The 27,780-nt window shown below is 41.1% G+C and overlaps 1 protein-coding gene across 1 annotated transcript in view; it reads left to right on the plus strand.

The window, feature by feature from the left end:
• Window positions 1-27,780, plus strand: part of GLIS1 (GLIS family zinc finger 1) — a 398,945-nt gene that overhangs the window by 317,364 nt on the left and 53,801 nt on the right. Inside the window, exons 6-7 of the mRNA XM_054980758.1 lie at window positions 1,924-2,056; window positions 17,821-17,971. Coding sequence (XP_054836733.1) covers window positions 1,924-2,056; window positions 17,821-17,971 — 284 coding nt within the window. The remainder of the gene's footprint in view (window positions 1-1,923; window positions 2,057-17,820; window positions 17,972-27,780) is intronic.

The raw sequence follows: 27,780 nt of genomic DNA on the forward strand, positions 1-27,780 counted from the left end.
GCTTTTTTTAAAAAATGTGTTGATTGTGGTGGTGGCCAAGCTCAGTGTGACAGATACCACATTTGAAGGCAATTGTAGGCAGCTCTTCTCCAGTTTGGATCAGGGCTACATGGAGAAGACAGAGGGTGATTAACTGTTTATCTCTTCTGTCTAAATATGGGTTTGCTAATTAAGAGCATCCTACTGTGGTGTTATCCTTCTTTGAATGAAAAAATAATGGTATTCAGCTTTTGGCTTTTTTCTTTAAAGGGTTGTAACAGCATGGCAAATTTGTGAAATTGGTTGATAGTGAAAGGGTTAATTTTTGTTCCACCTCCTGCACAGCTCTGGTCCTATTCAGAGTCCCAAATGGCCCACTGCTCACTAAGCATCTTGGCTGTTTTGGCCTTGAGATGACTCATGAGTGATATTGAAGTTGCTCTTGGCTTTAAGGCAGGACATTAAGCAGGCAAGGCCAGTTACTTGAGTCCTTTCCACCTGATCATCACTTTGGATCCCAGTTGATAATTGCTGGGGAAGGACCCACAAAATTAGCTATTACCCATGTTGTGTTGGGCCTTTAATGCAGCATCAGCAGCATTGGTTCAGTCAAATACGAATGGGGTGGAAATACCCTCACATTTAAAGACATAACAAAAAAAATTAACACTTCCTTTAACTATAGGGTTACCAGAGCTTCTGGGGAGTGAACCTGGGGAGGGGAGCATCATGCACATGCATGCATGCATGCACACGCACACCTTCATAGTGCTCTAGGAATTTCCCTGCTTTAGTTTTAACCATAGGGATTGGGGGAATTCCTAGAGTGTCACAGGGGGGAACTAGCTGTGCCACTCCCCCTCCCTATTTTTTCTCCCTTGATCAACTGCAGGGGAATGAGGGAAGGGCAGGAACTTGCCCACCACCAGCAGGCAGATGGTAAGCCTGTTTATCTGATATCCCCTCATATATTCAGACTTTATAAGTATATGGTCCTATATATTTAATTCCCATCAAGGTACTGTTAAGAGAACAAAAGTGAAGTAATTATTGAGTAGTAGTTTAAAGCTTTATTGGCTGCAGATGCTGACTGTGACCCAGAATTTTTTTAAGAATACAAAAACAAACTGCCTGTAGGACAGAATGCTAAACTGATTTGCCTGAGTTTTTTAGTTTAGAATAACTGAGCCCAGGGGAAGGCGGAATGCAAAACTGTAAACTTCAAAACAATAACCATTTATTAATGGTCTCAAAATAGGATGACTGTTCCTGTGAAATGTGAACCTTGTGTTATGACAAAAGCTTGGCGACATCAGCATGTTTAAAAGAGAATTAGAAATGCTTTTCTTTCTTAATCCTCCTCTCCTGCTGTTTTTAATGTGATCGACATTGTGGTTTGCAAAGAACATGCTTCAGACACTTTTGCCAGTGCATTAATTTACATGGAAAACAGTTGACATATCAGCAGAACCTCTGGCACGTTACTGACAGACCACCATTTTGCCAGTACTAATCTGATAACACTTTTCCTCTCCTATCAAATGTCTTTCCAACCATTGCAGTTACAAATGTGATGCAGTTCTTTAAAAAAAAAAAGAACTCAAGATACTGGGGTCGGGGGAGTGGAGGGGGAAGAGGAGTGTAGCTAAATTAATCCATAAAATTGCAAGAAGCACAAAGGCACATGATTTTTCTGAGCACCAAAATATTGCAGATTTAAAATTAGCATGCTTAATTTGCGTGCTCAAGAAAACCCAAACAATCTTTAATTAAAATCACTAAGCACCTAATATATCTTTAGTTACTCCAGTGCTAGAAACAATGACATTTTGTTCCTTCTTTCTGTATGTAGGCTATAAGCAATGCAACATATGCATCCAATTAGGAGCACTTTAGTTCTTCACTTTGAAATGAAAATCTCTTTGCTTTGTCCTCCTGTTATAGCTACATTCATGCTCTGATGTCGAACAAGACATATTAAGTGAGTGCTTAGCCATGCAGCAGCTCCACCCTTCCTCGCAGCACATCTTGGATGGGAAATGTGGGCGATCTATGGGCCACCATGACCTAATACCAGGTGAGAATATTTCTCATAAAGGTGATGCAGAATGTTCCCTCCAGTATGGTGCTCTGGAGAACCCAGATTTAAATCCTCACCCAGCCAGAAAATACACTGAAGGAACAAATTCAGCCCAACATACCTCATTGGTTGTTGAGAGAATAAAATGCCACTCTAATCTACTTGGAAGAAAAAAGGTAGACTAACTTGGTGGTTCAGGAGCCACATGTGGCTTTTTGACATGCCCCATTGTTACCAGAACTGCTCTTTATTATAATGGGGAATTAGCTATAGCAGTCTGTAACTATTAATATTAAGCGAGGATCATAACCTATGTTTACGGAGGTCCCGATCCCAGACACTCTAGTGAAAAAGAGGCAGACAAGGAGTAAGGTTCAAACACGTGTATTGAGTGTAGCGTAAGCCTAGCTTGCACAAGCATACAGAGAACACACAAGACCTAAGAAATACAGGGTATGAAATACAGAGACGTTCGCATTAGCTGGTTCCCAACGATGATAGGGGGGAATACTCACTTATCCTGGAGCGAAGCAGAGACACCGCAGCGAGGGTGGCCCAATGCCAGCACTGGGACCACAGACGGACAGCAAGGAGGTCTGGATAAGGAATGGCCTGAGCACCGAGTGGTCTGGGAGACCAGCTTAAATACCCCAAAACGTACCCTGGGGCTGGTGCTGTACTTGGTGGTTCTCACAGATTAAAACAAAGGGTCTAATGGGCTACTGAATGGCTTGGATGGGCCACTTTGGTAATCAGATTGTGATAAGTGACACCTCAGGAAGAGGGGACAAAAGAGGGAGGGGGAAATCCAAGTGGGCTGAAAGGATGTTCCAGCGGACAGGGCTTGTCCTGATGTCATCAGCTTCTGGAATGCGGAGGTTCCTTTGAGATGCATTCTCTAAGTGCTTGGGATGGTCAGCACTTAGCTCTTCTCCGGGGCGGCTCCTAAGATATGCAGAGCAGGGCGAGGGGCTCTCGCTGCGGACGTGGTGTGCCCGCTTCACCGAAATGGCTTCTCAAAGCAGTCTTCTTCCCAGGGTCTTCTGGCTGCCTGAGAACATGGATGCCGGCTGGGCATAGCTGGGGCTGGATAGCAGGCTGCCCGGTAGCGAGGGCAAGCTCGGCGACCGGCTCGCGGGAGGCTCCAGGCGGGAACTGACCAGGGAGCGCCTAGCCAGGCTCGCTGGAGGTTTCCCCGGCAGGCGCCCGGCTGCTAGCAGCGGCTTGGGCCCATATGAGGCAGGCTTCCATGGAGGCAGGGGGAACAACACTTTAAAACACAGTCCAAAGCAGGGAACAGGCACGGTCCGTGGCAGATGGCAATGCAGGCACGGGGCACACTTGTAACAGAGTCCAAACACACACTTGGAAGTCCAGATACAGGTCAGGGCAGGGCTGCCCAGAAAGAGAGTCCTTTGTGCAGTTATCCAAACATGGAGTCAGTAAACTACACAGTCTATTGCAGCAGGGTAATTGACACGCAGGCAGGAAGCTGACACGTGTATCAGAATACACACACGTGCACAGCAGTCTTTGGGTGTAGCAGTAAAACAGCAACGCAGGAAACTTTAGCACAGTTCATAGCAGGCTTCAAAGCAGGGGAGGGGGCCTACTTGGCAACACCATGTGGCTCTTCTGAGCACAGTTCTCCAATATGACACCCACCTCCTGTTTCAGAAAAATGGGCAAGGCTATTGCCTGGTGAGGCTTGTGGTTGTTGAGTGGTTCCCAGATTTAAACAGCCACAGTAAATGATGAACCTTTCTGAGGTGTGGGCCTTGTGCCAGGGATGGAAGTAAAGGGCCTGTCCTCCCCAGAAAACCCCTTCACTTCTCTGCAGCCTCTGCAGTTTCCTCTCATCACCTGGGCAGGAGGACAGTGAGCTGACCACAGAGAAAAGATAATAAAAATAACACCACTGTGGCAGCCATCTAGGAAAAGAGCAAACTGGCATAGTGGACTTGTGGAGGTTTTAACTCCCTTTCTCCATGGTTAGCTTGCTCCCTTCAGGGCACTTTAGCAATCTCACTCTTTAATCTTAGCTGCTGTACCTCATGTTTAAGTTAGAGAGGAAAGGAAAAGAGGAAAGTAAAGAGTGCACAAGTTCAGCAGTAATGGAGAGAGACAACTGTACATGCTAAGAGATACTCAGGTAATTTAAAAGGTTGTAATTGTAGTTATATTGTTATATGTTATAGTAATCTATATGTGTGTTTGGTGGATGGCAGACTGGGCACACACTAATTTTGTGGCTGTTTTGGTTGATGGTTGTGAATGTGTTTCTCCTTGAGCTGTGGAGTAACACTGGTCCACAGTACAAGTGACGGGGTCTCTGGATTTAAACGAATGTCTGCTGACTCCCATTTTTAATTTTTTCTTAGTTTTTTAACACAGACGCATGAGGCCCCCCTCCAGAACAGCTGGGTTATAGCTGCCCCTCTCCATGCCTCTCTGATCATAAGGCAGACAAGTGCTACCTGCCTGCTTCCCCTTGCCCAGCCTAGCATTTAATCCACATGTAGAGAGGAAAAGGTCAGACTTCCCCTCAGTGGGGCAGCCCTAGTCTTGTGGGCTTGCTTTCCTCCTGGTCTCTCCTCCTTTTGCAGGAGGAAGGTGGGAGACCTGGCCAGTGAGCCCCACCACTGTCTCCTTGCTGTTAACTGCACCCAACAAACATGTTCAAGGTTCAAGAGACTGCAGGGCTGTTTGCTGTGTTTGGAGGTGTCACTTGGCAATCCTCACTGTGTACAAAAATGAATAGATTTTGTAGTATGTGCTGCCTTGTATTTCTTTCTTTTGAAAAGCAGGGCCAAAGTGTTTCTCAGGAATAGCCCAGAACAGGCTGGATTTGATTTAAATCAAATCGATTTAAATCATGATTTAAATCAAGGGTTATTTCGTAGAAAAAGAGCTAGAGGAACTCATTAGCATAATTCATTAGCATAACTCATTAGCATATGCCATGTCCCTTGCCATCGCCAGAAGTGGTTCATTAGCACAACTGATTTGCATATGCCACACCCCCTGACATCACCTATCCTGGCTGTTTTGGACCCAATCCTAGCCATTCAGGGCCAAAATTGGGCCCAAAATGGCAAAAGGGGGCTAAAAATGGCTGAAAAGGGGCCCCAAATGGTCAGGATCGGGCCACTGCTGAGTGGGAGAGTGATCCACCACCCATCAGAGGCCTGATCCGGGCCGTTTCGGCCCCAATCCAGGCTGAAACGAGCCCAAAATGGCTGACAGTCAGGTGGGCAGGGCCACGTGATATGTGACCTCTTTGGGGAACTGCCGGATCTGAGTTATGGCAAGTTCCCCCTCAAAATGAGCCCTGACTTAAATTATGATTTAAATTACTAGCCAGTAAGAGTAGATTTAAATCATGGTTTTCTGCATAAAGACTCCTCGCACTTAGCTTCTTGTGCAGATCTATTCTACTCCCAACAATCTTCTATCCATTGAATTTTTTAAAACTTAGCACTTAAGAGGTAAGGGGTTGGTTCTGTGTACAAAGATTTGCAAAGGAACAATGAGATTAAAGTCTTTTTCTCAACTGTGTATGTTTATTTTATAACCTTTCTGCTGTGAAGAAGAGATGTGATTAGGGCTGTGCACGGGTGGGTAGATTCGGTATTCCTGCTTCAGGTTTTCCCGAAGCGGGAAACTGATTCGGAATACCCCGAAATCCAAAGCAGCAAGCTGCTTCGGATTTGGGGTTCGGGAATTGCTTCGGTATGCTCCATGAAGATTCGGAGCATACTGAAGCGAGGGGGGGAACTCCCCACCACCACCCTCCCTGGGGCAACCCCTCCACCCCCCACCCCCCTGGGGAGACCCCCCCAGGGGGGGGCAAGGGGAGGTAGGCAGGCAGCGCTCGTCCACCTTATGATGATGATAATAATAACAACAACAACATTCAATTTATATACCGCCCTTCAGGACAACTTAATACCACACTCAGAGAGGTTTACAAAATGTGTTATTATTATCCTTACGACAATTACCCTGTGAGGTGGGTGGGGCTGAGAGAGCTGTGACTGACCCAAGGTCACCCAACTGGCTTCAAGCGGAGGAGTGGGGAATCAAACCTGATTCTTCAGATTAGATTCCTGCAGCTCTTAACCACTATACCAAACTGATCAGGGAAGCATGGAGAGGGGTAGGGGGGCTGGGTCGTTGTCTTCCTCCTGCATCTTCCTTGGGTGACCTGGCTGGTCAGCAAGCCCACTCAACTAGTACTGCCCCGCTGTGTGCCTGTTCTGGAGGGGGGCCTCTCGGCTCTGTGTTAAAAAAATAAAATACAATTAAAATGGAGTCAGCAGACATGGGTTTAAATCCAGGGACCCCTGTCACTTGTAGTGTAGCCCTGAGAGAGATAAAAATAAACAAATATGAGCCTTAAATCTAAGGTTATTACAATCTTTAAGGTGCAACTAAAATAACTATTAGTAACCTTCCATTATTTCAGATAAAATATATAGCTTATTGGATGATAATTTCAGATGAGTACTCTGAAAGAGTGCTTGCTGCTGATTGCATTCCTGTATACAACCTTGATTCAGACAATTTATTATTCTTTTCCAAATAGTAGCATGTATTATGCTCAGCAAAGTATGGAGTCCTCCATCAGCCTCTGGTGGAAAGTTGGAGGAAGTCTCCTTGGGCTAGAGAAAGACTGCACACCTTGCTGAGCAAAGAGGTAACATACATGCCCATAAATCTGATGGCTAACTTTTGAACCGCAGGGCCCCAATAATGATTGCAAGTCACAAAATACATCACTCTTGTTAAAGGTAAGAACCATGCATCTAGTAGTTGCCTAGATGAGAGACTTCTAGGAACCACTTTGATTCCACTTTGTTTTTTAATGGGTGGGATATAAATGAAATAAATAAATAAATATTAAGCATAATATTAGCCCACCCCCTCCCAGTGATCCTCAGCTGAATCAGGCCCTGGTGTGCTTGTAAATGTTATTTCCTCATAGGGCTGCTAATCTCCAGGTGGGGCCTGGAGATCCCCCAGAATTGTCGCTGACCTCCAGTTGACAGAGATCACTTCCCTGGGAGAAAATGGCCATTTTGGAAGGGAGATCCAATGACATTGCACCCTGCTGAGGTCCTTCTCCTCCTTAAACCCTGCGCTCCCCAGGCTCCATCCACGAATTTCCGAACCCAGAGTTGGCAACCTACTTCCTCAACATCATATCTCACTGTAAAAAAGACATAATCAGGTTGGGGCAACTCCAGTATGATTCACATCACAGATAACATGTAATTTGGACCTGAGTCTAGATTGTAGGTGCTACTGTGGAGTATGCTCACTCTATAGTATCCACAAACCTAATGATAACCATCAAAAGTGGATCTGTGCTTTATCTCAAATCATAGATCATCTTTTGATGGTTCTGTTATTTTGTGAAGATGCATGTGGAGAAACCACTGCCCTCAAGCATACCACTCCTAGGCTGTAAAGAACTTTGGAAGTAAGCAGCAATAGTAAGCACCAATTTAGCCTGGAAGCAAACAGGTAATTAATAAACTCATACAAAATTAGTATTCCCTGTCCCCTGCAGCTAACACCAGAGATCACTTTGATTACCACATTCTGGACCACGTAGTTTCTAACTACCCTTCAAAGGCAGTTTTGATTGAAACACATGAAGTAACTTATCTTGGGAGTTTACCAGCATGTTCACCAACCACTGTGACCCAGTTTTCCAGGGAGGATCTAGCTGGGGAATCAACTGAAGATGATAAAACAGTTCCTCAGCCAGTGCCTTAATCTGATGATCCAAAAGGAGGAACAAATCCAGGAGCACTTACACACTTTCATTTTTATTAATAATAGTAATATTTCTATATTTACTTTTTGACTTTAAAAAAAGCAAAAAAGAAGCTTGACTTTTTTTTTCCAGTCAAGCTTCTGCCCTGGGGCAGGAGTTTACATTGAGATGGTAAGAGAGAGGACTGCTTCCACAAGGCAAGGATTCTCTATGTCAGTGGTTTCCAACCTTTTTGATACAGTGACCCAGAAGTCCAAATTTACTGGGTGTTTTCCACATGCACACTTACACCAGGTTTTCTGGGTATTTGATCTACGAGGATTGGATTCACTTTGGGCCTCTGTAATTCTGCACTTGAAGGAGTCGAACCATGTCTGTTCATTTTTTCTGCACTAGAAAAATGCTGTTTCTGCTGTGGCCATTGTGGGGAACAGTTGAAACTTGCAAGGGGTTTATTGTTGCAACATTGTTGTTTAAATTTTTCTTTTTAAAAAACACTAAAAAAGAGTGGACTAAAAAGTACAAGAAGCACACAAGGGAATTTTAAAATATCAGTAGGCATTTAGGGGTCTCTGTAGAGTTTTTGTGTTAGCCATATTGCAGCAGTTTTCCCCCTGTCAGTTGCAAGCTGATGTATTTTTAAAGCACCAAAGTTGCGAAAGTTGCTGTTCTTTTAAAAAAAAATAGGAAAAAAACCTGGATTAGTTGCTGTTCAGCCAGTCAGGAGGACACGGTGGGATAAAGTGGACGGCGAAAGGCAGGGCCAGGTCTCACACTGAAGAAACTATTCTGCTCTTCAAAATAGCTGCAGTTTATTTCACTGGGGGGTGGGGGTGGGAATTGGGGTATGTGCACAGGAAGAAAAGCCACAGAAATGCCAGAGAAAGATTGATTTTGCAGCCTTTCTACATGCAGAATGGAAAAAAGAAAAGAAAGACTAGGACGCAGTTTGGAGACTGAATCAGAGTACTTTGACCATGCATGCAGAACTCTGGATATAAGTCAATGCAGTGTGGAGCCAGAATGGATGAAAAAGCCCCATGCAGAAAAGACCTTGGGCTGCCCTAAGAGACTGAGAAGGTGCAGGAGGAGGGTGCAGGGATCAGGAGATCCAGGAAGATGGCAGACGGCAGCAAAGTGGTGGGTGGCAAGTGGCTCAGTGCAGTACATCTTCCACAGCAGTAGAGGGCAATGAGGCACTTCATGGGGCTAGGCAACAGTTTGGACTGCTGAAGGAGCAGCATCAACACAGAGTCTATGTTCGCACACGCCTCTGTCTGTCCTCTCACTTTTCTATGTGCTGAACAGCTCCTACCTACTTTCCAGCCTTTTTCTCCCTTCTTTTAGCCACTATTGTAAAGTTACTAATTGCCAGACAGTTTTTCCTGCCTCCCCTCTGCATTATTATTGCAAGAGGAGGGGGGGGGGAGAATGTGAGAAGATGAAAAGGAAGAAGAGAGACAGAAGGATGCAGAGTGCAGGAGCCGCCAATAGGGATGGATGGCTTGCAACCCAGTTTCAGAAGCTTCATAACCCACTTTTGGGTCTCAACCAACAGGTTGGGAAATACTACTCCATGCTGCTTCCATCACTTCTGTAAATGGAAAAATGTGGACCCTGGTGATAGAATATCTACAAGGAGTCTCTGTGCGCTTTTCTCCATTTTTTAAAAAAAGTCTCTCTTCACATATATTCCGCAGTGACTGCATTGGCTCTTGGGAGCATGGTTGTCATAGCCACCATAGTGACTCACTGCCCCCTTTTTTGTGGTTCGGTTCTTCAGGTGTGCACTATAGCGACTCTTAAAAGCTGAAATAGAAATGTTGTAAAAGATTGTTATAGCACTATAACAATCACCAATTTTTTAAAACAAAAACTTCTGGTGGTGAGGCAAGAAAAAATTCTGGGAAGACACGTGAGGGACTGGCCGTGGGACCATGGTAGCAGTATGAGCAGGACCTTGTGCACTGCTTCTTCTAGATGGTGTACTAACACACTTGGACTACAGATCTTAGTAATGGAGGGTTTTGAAAGGGCAAATTGAGGAAAGGGAAAACCTGGAAACAGGAGAATTACAGCACAACATTGGGTTGAAGCTCCAAAAAAGTGCTCCAGTTTGGAAGCCAAGATGGAGTGTGGAAACAGAAAGAGTATCAAGGGATGAGCATGTACTTAAATTTATTTTTGGTTCAGTGTGACAAGATAGGTGACCACACCCACTTGGGACCTGGGGAACTGCTGCCTGCAGGCAGCCAGGAGATACTGGTGAAAGGGAACAGACACCAGACAGCAGAGAGAAACTGGCTCCAGAAGGGCGGGGCCTGCCTCAGGTGGAACAGCTTGTGGCTGATGTCCCTGGGTCTGAGCAGGGCCAACAGAAATCAACAGCAGCAGTAATGGGGGTGGGGGCTGTAAGGCTGCTTAGCCTGGCTGCTGGTGGAGACAGGCTACAAAAGCAGCAGCAAGAGGCTCTTAGGGGTGTCTAATGCAAGAGAGATCTTCAGGGCAAGCAGCAGGAGGGGTGCTGTTTACCATTTTTTGGCTTGGCTGTATGAATCTCTGAATAAATGTCTGTCATCAACCCAACTGGTGAGTCTAGCTTGTTCTTAGGGAAAATGGGACCCTGGCACCTGGACCTCTGCCTCGCCTTCCATGTGCTCCCAGTGGCCCAGGCACCACCCATCTCTGACACATTCAGGGAGAACACTAAGGGGTTACACTACTAATTTAGGTAAATTGGACTAATATGCACACATAGAATCAGTGCTTTGTGGGTGGGTACAGCAGCATTATGGGTGGGATGCCAGGCTGCCAGCAGCTGTATGAGATGAAACACAAAGAACTAAAGGAGTCCTCCTTCCAAGTTGGTAATTGGAACCAACAGGTGGTCTCAAACTAAGATAGAATTCCATGTGGTAGAGTGCTTTAGTAATATGTAGTGTACATACTAGACTACACAAGCTTCAAAAAGTAGCATGCAGTCAAACCTACTATATAATGCTTCCTTTTATTCCAGTTAAAAATTCTTGTTTATGCTGAGTTGTTTTCTCAAAGAAACCACAGCATTAAGGTACAGAGTGCTGTGCCGTTGGGATTACTTGGATTACCAAGAAGTTTCTCCCCTAAACTAAAGCTGCAGCATATTTTAAATATGTCAAGGATGAAAGCTAACATACAGAGATGAATCATTTTTCAAGTCTGCTGTTCTTAGTGCCAAACTTCAAATCAAGCTTGTGCTTAGGCTTGTAGAAGTGAATATGAGAAGAATGCTCTCTGTAATTCACAATATATGGGTTTTGCAATTCTGCATTTTTGAAATCAATGAGGGGTACTTCAGTAGAGGATCACTGAAATCTCGTCTTTGCCATAATTTATAGGGGAAATTAAAAAATATAGGACCAGCCTTACTAAATCAGACCAGTAGTAGATCTAATTCAGCGTCCTATTTCCAACAGTTTCCAGCCAGTTATTTCTTGAAAGCCAGTAAGCAGGGCATAAGCAACAGCCTCCTTAATTTCATTGTGGAAATTGCCTTATGGGAACAATATCTTGTTAATCTACATGACTACTTTGTGTGATTGGCTATTTTTATTGCTGTTTTTATTCTACACATTGGAAACTAAGATGATGATTTCTCCAGATCTTGTCTATTAACTTGAGTTTTGGTGTTGTATGAACACAAATGTCCATTTCTAAATCTGTTTACTGGGCCAGACTGACTCCCATTATGAGATGGCTGGTAGAGGAGGCCGGAAGCCAAGTAGCACCTTGCAGAAAGCCTTGTTTTCATTGCTTCCTCTATCTGTATTTTCTGGAGATGCGTTTATATCATTATTTTTGCAGCCACTTGGCAGAGCCCCGAAAAAGCATTTATCCCAGATGGTCTGTGATGCTAGTTTAGTAACAGATGTTAGGGCTAAAGGTTAAACCATTTAGATTTGATAGATGACATGTTTTTGTAAGCTGAAGTGGTTAACTTATTAAGAAGCCCAAGTTATCTCCTCCCAAGCCAGTATGCATTTGTGCAGTATGTATGCAGCACATTTCACACTGGTGAACATTCCTAGTTTGAATGTATGTTAAGGAACTGAAACAGCCAAATGTTTTAGGAGCATTCCAATGAGACAAAATTCACAGTCTATGCAATTGTGACTTCTTTTCCATAATGGCTGTTTTCCAGAGTAGGGGGCTGCACGTGCATTGATGGGCTGCATATGCCTGAGGCAAATAATCCCCTGGGGCCATTTTAGATCAGAAAAAAGCGGGGGGGGGGCACTGAAACCAATCCAAACTGGACCCCTGCTACTCCTGGGAAATTAATTTCCAGAAACTGCCATCTGACTGAAGGGAATGAAAGTCAACCAGAGGTGTAGCTTTTGCAGTGCTGGTACTTTGGAATGGCCTCCACCCATGAGGCTTGCCTGCCACTTACCTTACTTTCATTTCAGTGCCAGTTTAAAACTTTCCTTTTTACCCAGGCTTTTAACTAAGGGTTTATCTCTCAAACATTTTATGGTTAGCTTCTGGCCTACAGCATTTTACACGGCTCATTGTGTATTTTATGCTTTTGTTCCCTGGCTATTTAAATGGCGTTAGCTTGTTTTTAATGTCTTTGTTTTGTCTTAATTGTAAATTGCCTCAAGCAGATCACTGGAGAGGCAAGGTAGAATTTTCCTAAATAAATAAATCCTAAGCAGAGTTACCCTTTTTAAAGTCCATTGAGGAAAGGCCAAAGAGTCTGGGGCTTTTCAGTTTAGAGAAAAGATAAATAGAGGGAGATGTGACAGAGGTTTATGAAATTACGCATGGGCTGGAGGAAAGTGCAGGGAGATAACTAGATGACCCTAGAGGTATGTTCCAACCCTATGATTCTATGAACATGTACAAATTCTGAAAAGAGGCACCCTATGCACCAAGGTCTCCAAACTTTTTGAGTCTGTGGGCACCTTTGGAATTCTGACACAGACTGATGGGCACAAACACAAAATGGCTGCCACTGGAGAAGCCAAGTACAGAATGGCTGCCACAGAGGGTAGAACCAACAAAATGTCGGGGATTTAAGTCATGCGTAACTCTTAATAGTAACTCTTAAACAGTTCAGGCAGAAGCTCTGTTTCAGTATGCCTTTTGAAATGAACATAATTATTTGAAAATATTTTCTTGCATACACACCACTTACCTTCAGTTACACAGTGAAGATCCTTGTGGTATCATGGCAGTTGCTACTAGAAGGAATTTTTTAAAAATCTACACAGCCAATCAGATCTCCAATAACCAATCAAACTCTGAGGGACAAAAGCACCACCTGGCCCCACCCACTTTCTATAAACACTTAGTGAGCACCAGGAAAGGAGTCAGTGGGCGCCATGACACCTACAAGTACCACATTGGGGACCCGTGCTATGCACCATAAGATGTTTAAAGGAATCGTGGGATTTAGCCATATCTTGTACTCAAATGACATTAAAAAGATCATGAACATTATGCTAAAGCAGTTCATTCCACAAATAAGCATGTCACTGAATAACATTGTCCACAATGTGGACTAATTCCAAAAGAGAGTTCATCTCCTGCCACTGACTAAATGTGACTAAATGAACAATAGTAGCTTTAATTTTATTAATCTTTACATTCAGGGGAGGACAGTCTAATTCTTTATCTGGAGCAATATTTAAAGCCATTGGAATAATCACTCTGCTTTTCAGAAACCATCTCTAAGAATATTGGCTTAGAGCTTGTTTGTATCCAATAGAAAGTGGGGGGTTTGCCTTAGCAATAAAGCCCATACAAATCTTGTTTAGGAAAGAAATGAAATGCCTAGGAGAGGACGATTCAGTGCATAAAAATAGCTTGGGGGAAGACAGGAGCCCTTCCTTCCCCTGTGGTGCATTCTAAGCCTATTCAGACTCTATCTTTGCGTAGCTTTGGGAAACCTGGACCCAACTCATTAAACTCAATAAAAATATATGTAGTTTGGCCCAAAGACACAGCAGCAAATCAGTCAAGAGGGAGGATACAGATAAAGCTGACCTTTCTAGCTTGCTAGCTCTACTGCCCCCTTCGGCATACTGGCATGCTCTGTATAGTACAGTACTTCATTTCTAACAAAGAGAAGTTTCAGACTCTCTCTGCACAATGCTTTTGACAGATGTTCTTCACGTGTTGGGAGATGCAATGTTACCTGGGAAGCGTAGTTTTAAATGACAGAGCCAGCGGAGATCGCTCCAGAAGGGACGGATTCTCTCACAGCCCTCCACCGCCTCTGGTGTTTCCCCTTCTGGAGCCCTTGCCCTGCTGAGGCTCAGTTAATTCAAAGTTTTAAGCAGCAGAATAAAAGTTCTGGAAGGGGAGACAGTCTGGCACACCAGAGGTGGTGGAGGGCTGTGAGAGAATCCATCTCCTCCAGAGCGATCTCTGCTGGCAGTCTTTCAAAACTATGCTTCCTGGCTAACAGAGCACCTCCTGACACTTGATGGATACATGCTCCGACATCTTGTGTAAAGAGACTCTCAGTGTTTGGCTCCTCAATTTTTTTGTGCATGCCATTAGCAACACTGGTTAGTCAAAGTCATGCCTTGATATTAGTGGTTCAAACAAAAAAAAATCTGATCGTGACTGCTGTACAATTGTAGCCTTTTGCCACTACTACTAATGCAATGTCTTCTTGTCCAAATTTTAAGATTCTTGAACCAATTGGGGTTTTTTTTAAAGAGGACAAGGAAGAGGATGTATTTTCATTCCCCTTCTATCATATTAAATTAATACAATCTGTGTTCCAATCAAATAATTAAATAAAGTAACAGCTATGTGATGTCTAGCAACAATGTATTACATTTCTAAAAAATGTCATATGGATATCGATAGCATAGGTTTAGCGTTTAGAGGTTGTGCCAAAAGGAAATTATAAGACCCTGGAATCTTACAAATGTCTGATATATAAATGGAAGCAGAGGTAGAATCAATGATCCTGTCTGCCCAGAATAAGTGATAGAACAATATTTTCCCAACTGTTCATAATAAGCTGTTTAAGGGGCTTTCCCATAACACAAAACGAATCTTGTGGTTTGGAACACTCCTTGTAAAAACAAGGACATGGGGATAGCTTGTTCAGTTTAAATGTGACTAAGTCAGCCATTTCTAAATATCACTAAGGCCTGATAAAAAGATGTCATGAAGTTTCACGAGATTACCAATTAGAGGTGAAGCCATCAAGTTTGCCTTCCTAACAACTTTCATCCACACTGCTTAGAATGATGTGGTTCACTAGACATATTCCTTCCTGTTCCTATTTATATAATTTCTTTATTGGGCTCAGTAGGCTAACGTGAACACCTTTCTCACCTGGAAAGAGTCTGTGGGCACAAAGTGTAGGACTTGGACAAATTTTATCCTCTTGATGGCTTGAGAGAAAGATGATGTGAATAAGCAGAAATTAAACAGCTGTCTTTTTCAGCTTTCTGAGACATTACTATAAAAATTATATATTTGCATAAAATACACTGCAAGGGGGGCTCATAGCTAAAAAAGAAAACCTAGACCAGGCAAGACCGGAAAGGTGGGCTTAGAATGGATCCTGGGTCCCCTAGAGAGCTTATTTTTGCTCCCTGCTTGCCCCACACATTCACACAGCCCTTTCAGCTCAAATAATATCCTTAAATAACCAAAATTAAATTAATACTGTTGGCTGTTTTAGTGGCAAAAAGACTAGTCTTATAAAAATGGAAGGCAGAAATGTGTCCATCAGTTACTCAGTGGATTGAAAACCTGTCACTCCTCTTCATCCACCAAACTGTAAAATTTAAGCCCAGCAGCAAGATGATGCTTGCCACATTATTTGATCCACCTATGCAGAGACTTATGAACCATGTGTCATGTTATCAAAGCAGAACAAATAATAGAAAATAGAATTATTAAACTCTGGAAAAAATTGAATATTTTCTACTGCACCAGTTCAGCTTCTTTTTTCTTCACTTTCCTCCTCTTCCATACTACCATAAAGTTACTAGTTGCCAGATAGCTTTTCCGTTCTCATTATTGTTGCAAAGAGGGAGGGGAAGGCAATAATGTGAGGAGCTGGCAAGGAAGAGGAGAGAAAGAAGGATGCAAAAGGCAGGAATAGCCATTAGGGAGGACTGACCTGCAATTCAGTTTCCGAGGCTTCACGAGCCGCTTTGGGGTCCCAACTCACAGGCTGGGAAACACTGTTCTAACCTGGGATGTAATATAATGTTAAAGTTTGTACCTTTCTAAGGCAAATGTTAGCCAGGAAAAAATGCATATGTATGTGAAGAAAGGAGTGTGTGTGTGTGTGTGTGTGTGTGTGTGTGTGTGTGTGTGTGTGTGTGTGTGTGTGTGTGTGTGTGTGTGTGTGTGTGTTGTGTTCATATCTTAGGGTTGCCAGCTCCAGGTTGTGAAATTCCTGGAGATTTGGGGGGTAGAGCCTGGAGAGGGTAGGGTTTGGGGAGGGATTTTAACAGGGTATAATGCCATAGAGATCATACCCCAAAGCAGCTGTTTTCTCCAGGGGAACTGATCTCTGTTGCCTGGACATCAGTTGTAATTCCGGGAGATCTCCAGCTGCCACCTTAAGGCTGGCAACCCTATCATAGCTACTGTTCACTGCCTGACAGTGGTCAGATAGCTCAGGAGGAACTATTGCTAACTGACAGGAACCCAGATATGTGTACATCTTATATTGTTCAAACTGCCAGCTAAGATATTCCTCATAAGTTCTACTGCTTTGCTTGACCTTCAGAGATGAGGCAGGTGGTAACCAGAGCTTTTTCAACAGGGGCACCTTGTCCTGGAATGCCCTGCTCTAGGAGGCTCTTATCTTTCTTTTTTAACAAGATTTTAATTAAGGGCTTGATATTTTAACATAATTTTATAGTCTGCTTTTTCGTCTCAGAATTGTTTTGAGATCCTTTTTAAGCTGCTAATTGTTTTATGCTATTTTAGTGCCCTGGCCGGCTTTTAATAACGGAGATTTAATTGTTAACTTTTTATTGTGCTGTGTTTTTATTATGTTTGATTTTGTAAGCTACCTCAAGTGGGTAACTCTGGAAAGGTGGTGTGACAGACTGAACATTTTTTAAAAGCCTGAAAGGGTTGTACACACACAGCTGCAGGACTGTTAAGGGTTAATCCCTCACAGAATCTGAGAGATAGGCTACTCCAAGGGATCTGATTGGATAGCATGAGGTGGAAAGAGGAGGGTTTTTTCCCAGTCCTGGTAGAGAGCGAGTTTGAAGAGTCCTAAGAGAGAGCAGTTTTAACACTGGCAGGAGACTGGGGTAAGTTGGCAAGGGGGTTTGGGAAGTAAGTGCAGACTCCTCTCCTCTTCTAAGGAGAGGAGACTTTCCTTACTCAGTCAAACAGGGAGGTAGCTCTGGAGAGTAAAGAGATCTCTGATCATGTGTGGTTGGAAACTGCCCATGGAGAGATTCAGATTCAGTAAATGACTGAAGGAAAGCTCTGATGTGTGAAGGGAAGGAGATTAGGGTACTAGGAATGCTGGCATATAGCATTCCAAACTCCAGAAGAGTAAGAATACTAAAAGAAAGTATACTTGAGTGCTTGGGAAAAACAAAGGGAACCAGAGCCTCAAAACAGAAGCCTATAAATATCTGTGAAGAGCATGAGAACTGAAATCTGTCCATGTTCTGATTTTACCTCACAGAGAGAGAAATGTTACCTCCGAAATTTTCAGCACCTGATGTCACCTGACTTTCCCCTCTAAAGTAAATAAACTAGTTAGGTGTTTTTTTATTTTAAAAATGCTTCTGGTGCCATTTCTGTTGTTTAAGGATGAAGGAATGTCATAGGTGGAATAGAAGTTTTCTAAATAAATGTGTTTTCTGACAAATCTACAAAGGATATTAAGGCAGATGGAAACAGGTGGAAGTTGCATCTCTTCTGAGAGATCTGTTTTGAGGTTTAGTCATTTTCACTGGTAAATTACCTTTTTCTTTCTTAGGTATCTACACTGGTTCGAGCACTAGCCTTAATGGACCATCTCCCAGCCTCTTACCATCATCTCATGACTTACCTTCAATGCAACACACACTTGAATCAGCCCTTGTCAGTACACACCATCATGTATCACCTATAGAAAACTCTAGAGAACGGTATGTATCAAAAATGAGTTGAATATGTATTCATTGCAGCGTTCCTTACACTTTTTCACTTCAAGTCATCTTTCTGAGCTTACTTTACCTTCTCAGAGCTCCCAGCCTAGTACTAGGTGTGTATCTCACAGGTGAATATGTAAAGTCCATGTGTGTTGTTGCGTACACAATAACTCTGCGTGTGCTAGAATTAGAAATAATATTGCACAAGATCGCTGAGTCCTCCTATAGCCATGCAGAGAAACACCTTAAAAGCAGCAAATCCACACTAGAAATCATAAAGGTATTGCATAAGATCACTGTGACTTCTCCTATGGCCATGTGGAGAAACACCCTAAGAGAAGCTCTTTCTGATCTCCCCTTCTTTCCAAATCCATTGGGATTGACGGGCAGTGAAGATGCAGTCACATCCATCAACTAGGACAGTCAGACAGAGTCCATGCTAAGAGGCAAAACTATCCCGGTCAAAATGGATCCTGTCCCTCCCTGAAAGTTCACATCCCCTCCGTCCAGGTACCTGATGCCTCAGAGTAGTCTACCTCACATTGTGAGATCTACTGACTTAATTACTGACTATCCAACTGTGATGAATTCATATTTGGAATTACATGGATTTCTTCTTTGAAAGAATATATATATAGATTTAAAATGATATTTCTGAGAACTGTATCACTTTGTTGTGGTGAACTTGGTTTACAAAATTCCAGAGACTTCAAAGACAAATTATATATAGCAGAGCTTTACCACCACCACCCCCAAGTATACTTATGAGTAGATGTTTCAGATTCTAACCTCTGATAATGATCATGTTTTGGTGAGGAACAAAATAGAAGTAATTACATTGAGATCTCTAATCATTCTTTTAGACTTCTGGGGCTCAGCAGCCTAGTATTCATTTGGTGAGCAGAGTGTGCCTTTCAGAGGTCCTGTATTTTTAAACAGCAATACAAAAATGTAACATATACAAGGGAGCCAAAAGCCCATTTTACTATTATGTAAGTTTCATTCCTATAAGAATGCTTCATCAAATAATTTTATTTGCAAGCATCCGTGACCACCAGCATATATTCCATCTCTGGCTTCTCATAAGACCTTGATGTACTGCATCCTATACCCAGAATTAAATATCAAAGACAATTTCTAACATGTGGAGGGAGCCTGTGAACCTGAAAGAGGATTATTTCTGTTATAAAATTTGGAATAAATGTTCCAAGTAATTCAGACTGCATCTTGAGTACGATTTGGCCCATGTGCAACCATTCCAGAAATCCTAGTAGGTAATAAAATTATAATAATAATAACATTCGATTTATATACTGCCCTTCAGGACAACTTAACACCCGCTCAGAGCAGTTTACAAAGTATGTTATTATTATTCCCACAACACTCACCCTGTGAGATGGGTGGGGCTGAGAGAGCTCTGGAAGAGCTGTGACTAACCCAAGGTCACCCAGCTGGCTTCAAGTGGAGGAGTGGGGAATCAAACCCAGCTCTCCAGATTAGAGTCTTGCTGCTTTTAACCACTATTTTAGAACAGCAGGTCATGTATCTTGAGGTTCTTTTGAAGATGTGAGGAATTTATCATTTAGGTCTTCTTCACTTGCTTCTTCCTGGTATTTTCTTTTCCTTTATCACCACCACAATGCTGATGTGAACAAGTAATCCCATTTGGAGAAACTGTTTTTCAGAGTCCATTCCTTATCTATATGCTGTTGCTTTATTTATTATTCCCGTTGAGGCATCTGTGAATGGTATCCATTTAGGTTGTATTCAGTTCCCATTGTATATTGTAGCCTGACCTATATCAACTGTTAATTTGATTTTTCCTGAAAAGTGCCAGTTGCCAGAAAACTGATTAGTGTTTATTGGCCTTTGTTGCAACTGGAGTTGTAAACCATAACAGTTTCCAACTGGTTTTAAAACCAGTTCTGACTAAGCATGTCATGAGGGAGTAGCTGATCTATTATCCAATGCAAACTGCTTACAATTTGTCACTAAGTAGGCCATAGTACAATTTGTCACTAAGTAGAACATTGTAATGACATGGTTCAAGATGGGAAGTTAACATCTAGCAATTAGGACTGGAATTCCAAAAGAATTTTTGTTTAAATCCTTGTTTTAAACTGAGAATGCTGATTTTGTTACTTGGTGACTTGAGTTGTTGTGGGATATTTCTGCCAGCAGTATATGGCAGACTAACGTTTAAAGTATCGATGGTTGTTGTGGGTTTTCCGGGCTGTATTGCTGTGGTCTTGGCATTGTAGTTCCTGACGTTTCGCCAGCAGCTGTGGCTGGCATCTTCAGAGGCGTAGCCTAAAGTAAAGTAAAGTTTAAAGTATCGCTTTGATAATTTAGTAATCTGTGGATTTAATTGCAGTTTTAATCACAATCATATATTTGACTCTTGTGTGTGTGTTTTATGTGCCATTAAGTCACTTCCTACTTATGGTATTTCCCATGAATTAATAATTTTTGTCATTTTAACTTGCAGGGAGAATTCAGAGTTGATTTAATCTAAAACCCACTTATTTGTTTTTTTGACATCCACAATATCTGTAAAATTCTCCAACAGCAGCATCATATTTCAAATGAATCAATTTTCTTCCAGTCAGCTTTCTTCACTGTCCAACTTTCACATCCATAAGATAGTAATGGGGAATACTTTATCTTGGTCCCTGTAACACATCCTTATCCTTATCTTTTCTAGTTTCTTCACAGCTGTCCTTCCAAATCTCAGTTGCCTTCTATTACTTGGTTGCAGTGTCCTTTTTGGTTGATGATTGAGCCAAGGAATAGAAAATCCTTAACAGTTCCAGTTTCCTTATTATCAACCTTAAAATCGTGTAATTCATCAGTAGTTATTACTTTTGCCTGCTTGAAGTTCAGCTGTAATCCTGCTTTGGCACTCTCTTCTTTAACCTTCATCAGTAGTCATTTCAAGCCTTCACCGTTTTCTGCCAGTAATGTGGTATCATCTGCATATCTCAAATTGTTGTTCCTTCTAGTTTGCACTCCACTTTTATTTTCCTTATGATATGTTCTGCATATTTAAGGAGATAATATACATCCTTGTATGACATCTTTGCCCAAATGGAAACCATTCTGTTTCCCCATATTCTGTCCTAATAGTAGCCTCTTGTCCAGAGTACAGATTGTAAATCAACACAACCAGATGTTGTGGCACTCCTATTTCTTTTAACAGCATCCAGAGATTTTCATGACCCACACAGTCGAAACATAGACGGATTTTCTTCTAAAATTCTCTTGTGTGCTCCATTAGCCATCGTAAATTTGCAGTATGATCTCTGGTGCCTCTTCCTTTTCTGAATCCAGCTTGCATATCTGCATTTCTTGTTCCATATATGGTGAGAGTCTTTGATGTAGAATTTTGGACATCATTTTGCTAACGTGGGAAATTAATGCAATAGTCCAATAGTTGCTGCAGTCTTTGGCATCTCCTTTTTTTGGGAAATGGAATGTAGATCAAATGTTTCCAATCTGTGGGCTGTTGTTTTGTTTTCCATATTTGTTGACATATTCTTGTTAACCTTTTGATTGACTCAATTTCTTTAGCTTGAAATAACTCTATTGGTATTCTATCTACTCCCAGTGATTTGTTTCTCCCAGTGCTTTGAGTGCCACTTCCACTTTGCTTTCTAAAATTGCACGTTCTTAATCAAAAGATTTTTCTTTGAATGAATCTGTCATCTTTTCATCTCTTCAGTATAGTTATTTGGTTTATTGTTTCCATTTGTTCTTTATTTTGTCTTGATCAGATACTATATTTCCATGTTAAGCATTCAGCAAGGGCAGACTTGATACCTTAGAATGAACTCCATTCATTGCATGGAGGGTGGTGGTAAATAATGGGTCATCTGTGCATTAGAGTTAGTACATAATTGGCAGAAGCCTTATCAGGAATCAAGTCTTGGGGGCAAGTCCCTAAAAGTCCAAAGTGAGAGAGTACCCAACCATGGGTAAGCTGGTTGACATAAATGTAAAAATGCAGGAGGAGATAAGATTATTTCTGGATTTGAAAAACAAGATGAACCGACAGTTTGTGCTAAGTGATGGAGGCCATTTTAAGATTTTATGCAGAGGGCAATGTGTAGTCTCCATTTCAGACTTCTACTACAGATATGGGATTAGGATATGAACATTATTTGCATTTCCTTGCCTCTTGGTTGTTGGGAACACACAAAGCTGCTCTTTGCAGAGCACGATTACATAAGAACTTTTTGTGGCAGAAGATAAAAATGTAAGATGTCCTGGATGTCATAGGCTAAGTACAGTTTACTTCATCCTTCCTTTTGAGCATTTATAAATCTTACACCCAGTATTTTAACAACACTATTAATTGCATCAACATAGAATATAATCAGATATCCAGAATGTTTTTATGCTATTGAAACATTGCACCTTCATTGGTTAACAGTAGTGCACCTGTGTTCCCTCAGATAAAAATGTTCACTGTCCAAATGAAATAAACCCCTGTTACTATCCTTCATTAGGCAAGCTGCTACACTTCTGGCAAGCATGCAGTGTTTTGCCTCATTCATCACCTATCTCAGCCTCCTTGTTTAAGTACATGTACCAAATTTCTCCACTGTGAACCAGTGCGATGACAAGGTTAGATTCCTGGGTTTTAAGTCTTTGGGACAAACTAAAATGATGGCTATCAAAAGGCATAATGATTGAGTCATCAAATGTGGATGAAGCCAAAAGCTACATGAAGCACAACATAAGAAGTCTACTCATATTTGACAGAAAACGAAGATTTTGATTTAAAGCCTTTTTTAAAACACCCCTTGTTATATCATTTTTTGCCAAAGTCAATAACAAGTGCAGCTCTCAGTTTTCCCAAATGGTTTGCAAAGACATTTAAATAGTTTGACAAAAATTATTTAATTTACTTGAAAACGTTCTAACAAAATCTGACTTCATTACCAAATATATTTACACTGGCTCTATATGAGATGTATATATTTTTTCTCTTCCATAAAGAAGTGTGTGAAGTGTACAGAATGCTGGATCAAGTAATTCTATACTAATTTATATTAATATTAATTAGAGGAGAAGTGTTTGATTTAGAAATATTTTGGCATATAGAAAGTGGAGCTTGTCATGATACAGTTTTTTAAAAACATTTCAGGTAGTGAAATGTTATTTTAGCATTACTTACAACCCTCACCATAAATAATGACAGCCTCTGTTTAATTTCACCAGTTGTGAAGATAGTAAAATGTGATTTGTGGCAGTCAGAAGATGGAAAAATAGCGCTCCATTTTAAGACTTGTTTGCACTAAAAAAATTTGCCACTATACATGGGTGGGTGTTCATGCACATGTACTAGTAAATATAGTTTGCACAGAAATGTTTATGGCAACCATTGGAAAGAATTTCCACACATCTTATCCTGGCTTGGCCCATTTTCACTAGATAAGTTGGAACAGTTTGTACAGAGTTGTTTACTCTTCGTAGAATTCGAACAAAACTATTGTTAGCAAGGTAGAAGCCACCACTCAACAACCATCAGTAATCTAGTTCATCAGTATATCACTAGCATGTTTAAGGTGATTAATGATAAGATCCTAAAGAGAGTTACAGCCTTCTAGGCCCATGAATCTCAATAGACTTAAAAGTGTGTAACTCTGCTGAGGATTGCACTGTAAGAGAGCAGGGAAAGCAGGTCTATTAAAAATCTTACTCATGTATATTCAAGTGGACTTACTCACAGGAAAGCATTCTTAGGATTGCACTGTAAAGTAAGGACGACAACTTCACCTGTTCTAGCTTTTGGAGGAGACTCCAAACTTGTGGTATTTATCTACTTTGTATTACCTGTAATATGGCATTTTGTAAATAATGGGAAAGAAAAGGTGCCAAAAAACCAGAAGCCAAACTACTGTTTTGAAATTGGAGATGTGTGGAGTGAAGGGGAAAAGCCGGCAGTGTTCAGTGAGTGTGCAGTCCCTTTAAGGACGTGTGGAAATGGCCATACTTGGCTTTGTGGAGTGCTCTTTGTGGGGCATCCTGTCTCTGAATGTTTGGAATGATATATTACATATAATTAAAAAGTAAAGGGTATCATGTCATAGGGGTTTTGAAATAAAGCAAGTCCCTATAATAAAAGGCTTGGCAACAGCTATGCACTTTTCTATGTAAGACTCTTATTAATAAAATAGAATAGTTAACAAGTGGATACTGCTGGCTCATTTCCACAGAGGCAAAGTTCTATTCTCTACTTGAAGAACTGAGTGTCAAGAAACGATGTGCATTCTTTTATTCTGGTTTAGTAGGAAAGCATTGAGGTTGCTTTAGATTATGGATAGTAAGGGTATTTTAAAACAACTGTATTGCTTCTTTATTGTGTAAATTTCCTGAGGCTTCTGATTTGTGTCTATATTTGTAATTAGCTTACTTATTCTTTGTATTGGGTCAGCAGGTTGGAACAAAGCCTAACAAGTTGCTGTACTTTATGGGCAATTTTATTGAGAATAAAGAAAGATAGTTCAGAAAAATTGGTTGATTTCTATAACTGGAGGTAGGATCTGGTTTTTACTGTTGTTTATGACAGTACTAACTTTCAGATTGGGGACATACTGTTTGTGGGTAGAATGTAAGAAACTGGCACAAAATAGAAAGCCTTGCTTCCTTAATGCAAAACACATGGTGATTCTTTTGTTTAAAGTAACATTTTTGTACACATTAAGAACCCAATCTTGCTCAACTTTCAGTCAGTGAGAGAAAGCAAGTAAATCAAATAGGATTTGGACCATTGTTAGCATTTCAGTCAGTGGGAAATAAATAAACCTTTACCCTTACTAAAACAGATCACAATACAAACATAGTTTTCATAACAGTTGCCTGTGATCATAGAATGTAGCCTTGCTTGTTGATATCACCGGAATGAATACTTTTCATTTAGAACTGAATATACCCATCCGACTTCCTTTCTATAAGCACTAGTTTCTCACAACCAAAACCATATTGTCAGATGAAAGGGCCAAAAATTCATGATAATATTATATTGATATTAAGCAAATGTGACAAAAAAGAGGGTGTGTCCCTTCCCAAGGATATATCAAACTGTTGCAATCCAATACTATATCAATACATTTTTAAGAATTTTTACATTTTTAAAGTGACATAGTGCTCCTGTGCATATAATAAATACAATAAATAATAATAAATAGTAATGGGCAAGACAGCTGGAAAAGAAGTAGTAGTGGGAAATCATGTCTGGGTGAGTCATGAAACTCCCATGTATAAAAGGCCCTTGCCCCTGCTTTTTACTGACAGAAACCAAGCTTAAAGGGTAGCAATACTGTTGTGGCAACAAAGGGCATTTAGTTTTTAAAGCTACAGGTGTTGCATCTGTTATTGGATGGTGTGTGTGTTAATCTCAATTTTTTTTAATCACAGTTTTTTCAGTTTGTAGAAAGATCTATCTTTTCTGTTCATGTTTCCAGTCTCCAGATTTTAGTATCTGCAGATTTGGCTACACTGAGGATTAGATATACTGCTGTCACTTGTTCTAACTCAACTGACAGCACCATTAAAAATGTAGTGAGGCAATACAGAAAGCACAAAGTGAATTTTGGGTTTGGTGGTATGTTTTGTCCTTCAGATTTCAGTAAAAGAAGTAAAGGGCTATTTCACATTAACACCCTCATCCTAAATAGATGTTTACTGAAGCAGAGTAAATTGAAACAAAAGATCCATGGAAATGACCTATAGTTGAGGCAGCTAACTCCTACGTAATTCTACAAGTTATTGAAAGCTTCAATTTAGAGTGCTTTCAACTGATCAAGACTCGAGCTTGTGTAAACAAGAATTATGGTAAAATGAGCTGCATTCTCCGAAGTGAAGCGGGAAAAAATAAATTATTTCTGCTGTCATGCTGTTTTACCTTATCCACTGTCATGTAATATTGATCCTAGCATGTTTTAGTGCTTTTCCTCATAGGAGTTGTACTTTGCTGTGTGTATTGTGGCATGGGGAAACTTCCTCTAATATGAAAATGAACCACTATCAGGAACAGTTGTCTTCACATTGTCTTTCTTTTGTTTTGTTTTTTCTTACAGTTTTAAGGGAGGCCCAAGCTTCTATCCTTCTCACATTTCCATCCTACTTAGAACTATTTTAAACATTTCCTATGCATGTTGATGCCGTATACACATCTTTTAAAATTCCCATACCCTTTCAAACTTCTCAAACATAAATTTTTAAAAATGAAATATTATGATCTTGGGGTCCTTTACTTTGTATCCCTTTTCATGCTTTGGACATAAGAGAAGAATAGCGGTAGAAGAGAAGAAGCTGCAAATGGGAATTTATTCCTAAAATAAGTTTGAAATATTCAGAGACATTATCATTGGTGGTGGTACTGTATTATTCCACAGTTCTGTGTGAGTGCTTGAAAAGCAGTAAATTTGCCTCAGGTTACAACATTTGCATTATGATAATCTAAGCTTTCATTAAGTTTCCAGTTCTGATCATTTAGAAGATAAGTTCAGAAGTATGTGGGCAATGTCTGGAGGCATCTCTGAAGCCAAATGGAACTCTGTTGGTTTTGTATTGTTCAAAGCTTTATAGTGCAATTCTATGCAGAGTTGCTCCATTCTAAGCCCATTATTACAGTTGTACTGTAAATGCCTTATACATCTCCTTGTCCCCTTCCATCAAAATCAGAATCAGAATAATTTATGCCAATGAAAATCAATCAAAATTAATCAATTTGATTTGTACAGGGCACAGAATTGTGCTTTTAACACACAATTTGGATACCTTAGTGTAGAATTTTCACAGTAGTACATTCAGCCCTATAATCCACAGTAAAGGCAATCCAGAGTCTCTCCTCCAACTGTCAATCAGGTATGTCAGAGAAAATACTTAAAACACAATTATGGTATATTCCATACAGAGCTGCTGTGGGTTTTTATGGGCCCTTGGGCACTGGAGGAAGGTGCCCATGGGCCTCTAATCATGATTCTCTTTTCTCCACTGGTCTCAGGTACACTGGAAAGCAACAAATCATCAGAGCTAATGAATTTGAGCTCTGCTCCTTTCAGTACACTTCCTACCAGGAAACCGAGCTTATCTCAAAGGCCCTAACAATACTGAAGGGGCCATTGGTGTGAATCCCATTTCCTGATGGGGTGCTTGGAGATGGCAGTGGAGGAAAACAGTCGTATTTCTTTTAGACATACCACCACTGCTGGGGCTAAAAGGAATGCAAGGGAGTAATACTCTGCTCCTTTCCATGTAATTGTAATTTGGGTTTTGGGGGAAAGAGACAGGGAACTCTAGGATAGGTGCTTGAACTTTAAAGTAATTTATTAGATTTCTTGCTCGCTCTCCCCACAAGCAGGCTCAGGGCAGATTACAACATTATATAGTGGTACAATAAGTTAAAACAACACACAATAAAAGATAAAATACACAATTTTCTTAATTCCACTACATAAGTTAAAACTACAGTCTAAGATGCATTATGTGATGGTTCACCATAATACATTCCACACACTAGTATCATGGAGGTAGGGCAGGCAGGCCACCAGAATGTAAAACAAGCATACCAAAGACTGCAGCAGAGAGACCAACCAGACAGTTCGCCCACACCTCAACCACCACCGTAGGCCTGGTGGAACATCTCTGTCTTACAGGCCCAGCAGAACTGTAACAAGTCCTGCAGGGCCCTAGTCTATATATATATAAAGACAAGTGTCCTGAGTGACTCATCAACACTCAGCCCAAACCCCTGGACCTAGAAATGTGAAATTTGGGGAGAACATTCCTTTTGTGAT

This window comes from Eublepharis macularius, chromosome 5 (assembly GCF_028583425.1).
Source record: "Eublepharis macularius isolate TG4126 chromosome 5, MPM_Emac_v1.0, whole genome shotgun sequence".
In the NCBI taxonomy this organism is placed as follows: Eukaryota; Metazoa; Chordata; class Lepidosauria; order Squamata; family Eublepharidae; genus Eublepharis; species Eublepharis macularius.